At 55.2% G+C, this 7,119-nt stretch overlaps 1 protein-coding gene across 1 annotated transcript in view; it reads left to right on the plus strand.

Annotated features, from left to right (window-relative positions):
* The window catches only part of LOC306818431 (protein-tyrosine kinase 2-beta-like), an 11,743-nt gene continuing 4,624 nt past the window's right edge, over nt 1-7,119 (plus strand). The window contains exons 1-20 of the mRNA XM_079336020.1: nt 1-540; nt 652-892; nt 1,408-1,586; nt 1,686-1,773; nt 1,845-1,924; nt 2,001-2,063; nt 2,198-2,252; nt 2,360-2,500; nt 2,589-2,660; nt 2,820-2,921; nt 3,021-3,138; nt 5,480-5,519; nt 5,605-5,636; nt 5,711-5,758; nt 5,863-5,957; nt 6,063-6,144; nt 6,526-6,626; nt 6,709-6,824; nt 6,897-6,997; nt 7,075-7,119. The exon at nt 7,075-7,119 is cut by the window's right edge and continues 45 nt beyond it. Of these exons, the coding sequence (XP_079192146.1) occupies nt 704-892; nt 1,408-1,586; nt 1,686-1,773; nt 1,845-1,924; nt 2,001-2,063; nt 2,198-2,252; nt 2,360-2,500; nt 2,589-2,660; nt 2,820-2,921; nt 3,021-3,138; nt 5,480-5,519; nt 5,605-5,636; nt 5,711-5,758; nt 5,863-5,957; nt 6,063-6,144; nt 6,526-6,626; nt 6,709-6,824; nt 6,897-6,997; nt 7,075-7,119 (1,747 nt within the window). The 5' untranslated portion in view covers nt 1-540; nt 652-703. The remainder of the gene's footprint in view (nt 541-651; nt 893-1,407; nt 1,587-1,685; nt 1,774-1,844; nt 1,925-2,000; nt 2,064-2,197; nt 2,253-2,359; nt 2,501-2,588; nt 2,661-2,819; nt 2,922-3,020; nt 3,139-5,479; nt 5,520-5,604; nt 5,637-5,710; nt 5,759-5,862; nt 5,958-6,062; nt 6,145-6,525; nt 6,627-6,708; nt 6,825-6,896; nt 6,998-7,074) is intronic.

Raw genomic sequence — 7,119 nt, forward strand, 5'->3', positions numbered from 1 at the left:
AGTGGACACTCCAGGTACTGCAGGGTGTTACACTTTAACATTGGCTTAGTTCTCAACAATCTTCCTGCTTGATTTTTTTTAAATGTTCGAGAAGAAAAAAATGTAAATCCCAAATATGAAACATGTCATGGACAAATGTCCCTTTCCTCGTGCTCATCAAAGTTCAGTTAGAGGAAATCAGAGGAATCGAGGCCACGCCCCCTTGTTGCACAATGAGGGGGCGTTTGTGGTTTAGAGCCGGTGTGTGCCATCACATGTGGAAGGGGGGGGGGGGTGACATGGCAGTTTCATCAGTCCTCTCAGTTTGTCTGTTCGCTGCTCTTCTACTTCCTCATTGGCCCATATTTCCTCTTTCGCTTACTGATGAAGCGTCTCTGACTTCTTCGGGGCAAAACGTCTCACAGATTTTCTCACTTTAACTGCACAAAGGCAAAATGGAGTGACTAAGAAGGCGCTCTTTATCGGGCATCGACCTGTTTTTCACTTTGAAAGGCTGCTTGTATGTTGCTAAGTGTGGGCGGAGGATCTGCTGCGAGCCTGGTGAGTACAGAGGCTAAAACATCAACTTCATTCTGAAGAGTTCAGCTCAAACTAACTCCTGTCCCTCTGTCTGTGTGGACAAGTGTGTGTCTATATGCAGTAGCATACGAGAAGTGAGCGAGCGTGTGAACGTGTGTGTGTCGAACGTGTGTGTGTGTGTGTGATGTCGGGGGACAACAGCACCCTGTCCTGGAGGGGCATGTCTCCATCCAGCCAACCAGAGTCCTTAGATTTGTCTCCCACGGCGAGCGTGTCCCTGGTGAAGATCATCAAGGTGTGTTTCCTCAGCAACAGCTCCAACCTGGGCAAGAACTTCAAGCTGGTCCGCTGTGAGGAGGGCTGGACAGTCAGGGTGAGGACACACATCAGGCACCATATAAGGCATCAGGAAGTCCATGAGAGAGTATGGGCTCGTCTCGTTACCACGACAACCCCTACATCACTGATTCCTTCGTGTGTTCAAGCGCTCGCTCGCAGTGACTGCTGTGGACGCCTGATTGGCCGTCTGTGGTCGTGAGCGTTCTGCAGCGCGTCTCTCTGTGGTCGTGTTTCTGCATCACTCCCAGCAGCTGCTTGCTTCTGATTGGTTCTTACCTGACCATGAGGCACTTTCAGATCTGAACTCTGTACTTTATTATAAATGAGTGTAAGCTCTGCACCACACTGAAATAAACAGCTAGAAGTCACACACTTCTGCTGTTCATGGTTAAGTTCTGACGAGCTAACGTTAGCTTCTTCTGAATGGTGTGATAGCATGAGTGTGATAACGTGTGAAAGCATCACATACAGAAACATCACGTCACACTACCAACCACACGTGAGCTGTGACCGGCTCTCTCTCTCTCCTGCTCCGTGTCTCCTCTCCAGGCTGTGCTCAGCACGGTTCTGTCCAGCGGCTGTGTGGGTCCCGACATCAGGTACGGCCCGTGTTACGGCCTCCTCCTCAAACACCTCAAGTCTTCTGCCGTACACTGGCTGCACCCGGACCTGACCATGTCTGAGCTCACACTCAGATACCAGCAGCAGCACCTGGAGGCCGAGTGGAGGTCAGTGCATCGTTCACACTCGCACACAGCCACGCTGTCCCTCACAGTCACCCGAGGCTGGAAGTCTTCATGGTTCATCCTGCATCTTTGTTTGTCCAGGTACGACTTAAGAATCCGATACATCCCGTCAGACTTCATGGAGACATTCAAAGAGGACAGAACCACCATGCTGTACTTCTACCAGCAGGTACGTGCCATCAGACTGTGTCATGACTCTTGTTCCAGGATAAAATGAGAGGGCTCCTGTTTGCTCCACAGGTACGAAGCGACTACATGCAGCAGTACGCCTCCAAAGTCAGCGATGGGATGGCTCTGCAGCTCGGCTGTTTGGAGATCAGGTACACGTAGCGCCATGTGCAAACCTCTCAGAGTCAAGCACGCCGTTTCTTTGTTTTCACTGACGCTGTGTTGCAGGAGATTCTACAAAGACATGAATCCAAACGGCCTGGAGAAAAAGTCAAACTTCGAGCTCTTAGAGTAAGTTTATATTCCTCCTCCCTCAACATAGCAGATGTGTTCTTCTCCAAACGCTCTGAGAGAGGATGACAGCGTGTGGCGTGATCACCAGAGAACACCTCTGAAACAAACGCTTCCTTTCTCTCCTCCGTTAGGAAGGACGTGGGGCTGGACCTGTTCTTCCCCAGAGAGCTGATCAACAGCATGAAGGTAGAGTGTAAACACATGAAGCTGGTCTCCGCCTGCATGGCGAGGAGCTGCTGCAGCACGTTCAATGATCTGTGTGTGTGTGTGTGTGTGTGTGTGTGTGTGATCAGCCCAAGCAGCTGCGTCGGCTGGTCCAGCAGACGTTCCAGGGTTACTCCACCCTGAACCAGGAGCAGTGCATGTCCCGCTTCTTCAGCACGCTGGCTCAGTGTCACAGCTACACGCAGGAGAGCTTCGCCTGCCGCCTCGTGGTGAGCTCATCATCATCATCATCATCATCACCAGCCGTGGACGAGTTTCCCTCAGATAAAACAGATGTGTTTGTGTCGCCCTCTACAGCACAGCTGGAGCTTAACCATCGACCTGGTCATCGGCCCTGAAGGCATCAGTCAGCAGACTGAAAACTCCACCGTGAGTCCTCTTGAACCTTTGTAGATAAAGAACAGGTGCACGCACGGGTCCAATCACAACACAGCACACCTGCACTTCATGACGCTCTTCGTCTTTGCATGTTCAGTCAAATAAATGTGCAGGAGCTGCTCTCTCTCTCACGCTGCGTCTTCTTCGCAGCCCGTCTGTTTGGCGTCCTTCTCTCAGGTTCAGAGCATCTGCAGCTCTGCAGAGAGCGACGGCCGAGCGCTGCTGACCGTGCACATCGACGGAGCCAAACAGGTAACAGGACGTCTTCTGTCAGAGCCTGAGGTGTTTTAAAAATAATCCGGTCAGACTTTCAGCCGCTAAAGTGACTGAATGTTTCCTGTCTCTCTTCAGCCTCTGTCTGTGAGCGCCTCCTCTCTGGCTGTGGCCGAAAACATGGCCGACCTGATCGACGGCTACTGTAGGCTGGAGCGCAACACGGAGAACTCGCTGATCACACGACCCAGCAAAGGTACGCTGTGTCGCTGTAGCTCCTCCCCTCTGTCACCAGAGAGGTCACACGCAGCAGGTCGCACGTTCACGCAGCAGGTCGCACGTTCACGCAGCAGGTCGCACGTTCACGCCGCAGGTGGCACGTTCACGCAGCAGGTGGCACGTTCACGCAGCAGGTCGCACGTTCACGCAGCAGGTCGCACGTTCACGCCGCAGGTCGCACGTTCACGCAGCAGGTCGCACGTTCACGCCGCAGGTCGCACGTTCACGCAGCAGGTCGTACGTTCACGCCGCAGGTCGCACGTTCACGCCGCAGGTCGCACGTTCACGCAGCAGGTCGCACGTTCACGCAGCAGGTCGCACGTTCACGCCGCAGGTCGCACGTTCACGCCGCAGGTCGCACGTTCACGCAGCAGGTCGCACGTTCACGCAGCAGGTAGCACGTTCACGCCGCAGGTCGCACGTTCACGCCGCAGGTCGCACGTTCACGCAGCAGGTCGCACGTTCACGCAGCAGGTCGCACGTTCACGCAGCAGGTCGCACGTTCACGCAGCAGGTCGCACGTTCACGCAGCAGGTCGCACGTTCACGCAGCAGGTCGCACGTTCACGCAGCAGGTCGCACGTTCACGCAGCAGGTCGCACGTTCACGCAGCAGGTCGCACGTTCACGCAGCAGGTCGCACGTTCACACCGCAGGTCGCACGTTCACACAGCAGGTCGCACGTTCACGCAGCAGGTAGCACGTTCACACCGCAGGTAGCACGTTCACACAGCAGGTCGCACGTTCACATAGCAGGTCGCACGTTCACGCAGCAGGTCGCACGTTCACGCAGCAGGTCGCACGTTCACGCAGCAGGTCGCACGTTCACGCAGCAGGTCGCACGTTCACGCAGCAGGTCGCACGTTCACACCGCAGGTAGCACGTTCACACCGCAGGTAGCACGTTCACATAGCAGGTCGCACGTTCACGCAGCAGGTCGCACGTTCACGCAGCAGGTCGCACGTTCACGCAGCAGGTCGCACGTTCACGCAGCAGGTCGCACGTTCACGCAGCAGGTCGCACGTTCACGCAGCAGGTCGCACGTTCACACCGCAGGTAGCACGTTCACACCGCAGGTAGCACGTTCACATAGCAGGTCGCACGTTCACGCAGCAGGTCGCACGTTCACGCAGCAGGTAGCACGTTCACACCGCAGGTAGCACGTTCACACAGCAGGTCGCACGTTCACGCAGCAGGTCGCACGTTCACGCAGCAGGTAGCACGTTCACACCGCAGGTAGCACGTTCACACAGCAGGTAGCACGTTCACGCAGCAGGTCGCACGTTCACGCAGCAGGTCGCACGTTCACGCAGCAGGTCGCACGTTCACGCAGCAGGTCGCACGTTCACGCAGCAGGTCGCACGTTCACACCGCAGGTAGCACGTTCACACCGCAGGTAGCACGTTCACATAGCAGGTCGCACGTTCACGCAGCAGGTCGCACGTTCACGCAGCAGGTAGCACGTTCACACCGCAGGTAGCACGTTCACACAGCAGGTCGCACGTTCACACAGCAGGTCGCACGTTCACGCAGCAGGTCGCACGTTCACACAGCAGGTCGCACGTTCACGCAGCAGGTGGCACGTTCACACAGCAGGTCGCACGTTCACGCAGCAGGTCGCACGTTCACACAGCAGGTCGCACGTTCACGCAGCAGGTCGCACGTTCACACAGCAGGTCGCACGTTCACGCAGCAGGTGGCACGTTCACATAGCAGGTCGCACGTTCACGCAGCAGGTCGCACGTTCACACAGCAGGTCGCACGTTCACGCAGCAGGTGGCACGTTCACATAGCAGGTCGCACGTTCACGCAGCAGGTCGCACGTTCACACAGCAGGTCGCACGTTCACGCAGCAGGTGGCACGTTCACATAGCAGGTCGCACGTTCACGCAGCGGGTCGCACGTTCACGCAGCAGGTCGCACGTTCACGCAGCAGGTCGCACGTTCATGCAGCAGGTAGCTCCTCCCATTTATACGCCGACACCCAGCCGGGGATCGAACCCTCGACCTTCCGGTTGCTGCTAAGTGAGCCAAGGTTTGGACAGCTAACCTTCAGCGCGACCTGCAGCGTGACCTTCAGCGTGACCTTCAGCGTGTCCTGCAGCGTGACCTGCAGCGTGACCTGCAGCGTGACCTTCAGCGTGACCTGCAGCGTGACCTGCAGCGTGACCTTCAGCGTGACCTGCAGCGTGACCTTCAGCGTGTCCTGCAGCGTGACCTTCAGTGTGACCTTCAGCGTTCAGAATCTGAAGCGCGTCCAACACGAGGCGTTTGAGCGGCCGCTTGGTGTCTCTCACTAAAAGACGTTGTTTCTTTTCAGGGAGAGTCTCGAGACAGAAACTACCTGACATCCCAGACAGGTGAGTGTCCTTCCTTTAAGGGGTTAACAGTCTCTGATGTTCAAACAGCGAGGGCTGAATACGTCTCACTCTGTCTGTGTTTCAGTCGAGGCCTCGCCGCTGCTCCTAAAAATCACAGTAAGTCAAAAATCAGATTCCCCACTGTGGACTTCCTGCTCACGCTCTTCCTCATCCTCCGATCCTCCGTTCAGGTTCGGATATTTATGCCGAGATTCCCGAAGGCACCAAAGGATGTGCAGGTGAGAACAGAATCATCAGACCTACGGGGCGCCGTGTCTCTTCCCCCGTGTACGCAGGCTGTGGGTTCGATTACCGCTCTGTGTTTCTGACCGTGTGTCCTCAGAGAAGCTCGCTCTCTCCAGAGACGACGTCGTTCTGGGTCGGATCCTGGGCGAGGGATTTTTTGGAGAGGTTCACCAGGGAGTTTATAAAAGCCCGGTGAGTTTACCGTCATCAACGATCCAAAGGAAGCGTCTTCTTCTCTGGTCTGATGTGTGTGTGTGTGTGTGTGTGTGTGTGTGTGTGTGTGTGTGTGTGATGCAGACCGGAGAGAGGATCAGTGTGGCCATCAAAACATGTAAGGACTTGTCAGCGGATGTAAAGGAGAAGTTTCTCAGTGAAGCCGGTGAGTGTGTTGGCCGCTGACTTCCTGTCTAAGGTTTCCTGTTTTTACAGATTTGATTTCCTTTAAATTGTTCTCACATTTAAATCAAAGAAGAAGAAGAAGTGTTCTGTCAGTCAGCAGGTTGCTGTCGTGGACTTCCTGTGGGTTTGATTGAGTCTCCTGAGCCGACTGACGAGGACCTGCTTCTTTTTATCTTCCACTTCCTGCTCTCTGTCAGCTTTTACTTTCACGCCCCGCCTCGCTGTCGCTCGTCTCACTTCACCGCACGCCGCTTACACTTTCATGAAGCGGTTTGGGAGCTGACACGTGACGTTGGTAAACAGGAAGTGGTTGAATCAGTGATTCTTCTTCTGTCTCTTTTTAACGCTCCGCGTGTCGCAGGCTTGATGAAGAACCTGGACCATCCTCACATCGTGCGTCTGATCGGGGTCATCGAGGTGGACCCGGTCTGGATCGTCATGGAGCTGTACGAGCACGGAGAGGTGCTCTGTCATGTTTACACAGGAAGCTGTGACCCAGGTGTCCTCCCCCCACACGCTCTAAACGTCTCTGTCTCCCTGACAGCTGGGGAACTACCTGGTGGAGCAGCAGCACGTCCTCCCCACCTCCACTTTAATCCTGTACTGTGTACAAATCTGCAAAGCCTTGGCTTACCTGGAGGGACTCAACATGGTGCACAGGTATCCCCACCCCTCCTGTAACACCTGCGTTCACTGTCATGAGCCTGCTTCTTTAACGTCCTCTCTGTGCAGAGACATCGCCGTACGAAACGTCTTGGTGGCGGCGCCTGAATGCGTCAAGCTCGGGGACTTTGGTCTGTCTCGCTACGTCGATGAACAAGAGTATTACAAAGGTACACTGTCACCTGTGTGAGGTCAGACAGACACTCCTGCTTTCAATCACATAAACCTGTTTTTTATCTGTGTGCAGCCTCAGTTAGTCGATTACCGATCAAATGGATGGCTCCTGAGTCCA

Source organism: Symphodus melops, assembly GCF_947650265.1.
Source record: "Symphodus melops genome assembly, chromosome: 23".
Taxonomy (NCBI): domain Eukaryota; kingdom Metazoa; phylum Chordata; class Actinopteri; order Labriformes; family Labridae; genus Symphodus; species Symphodus melops.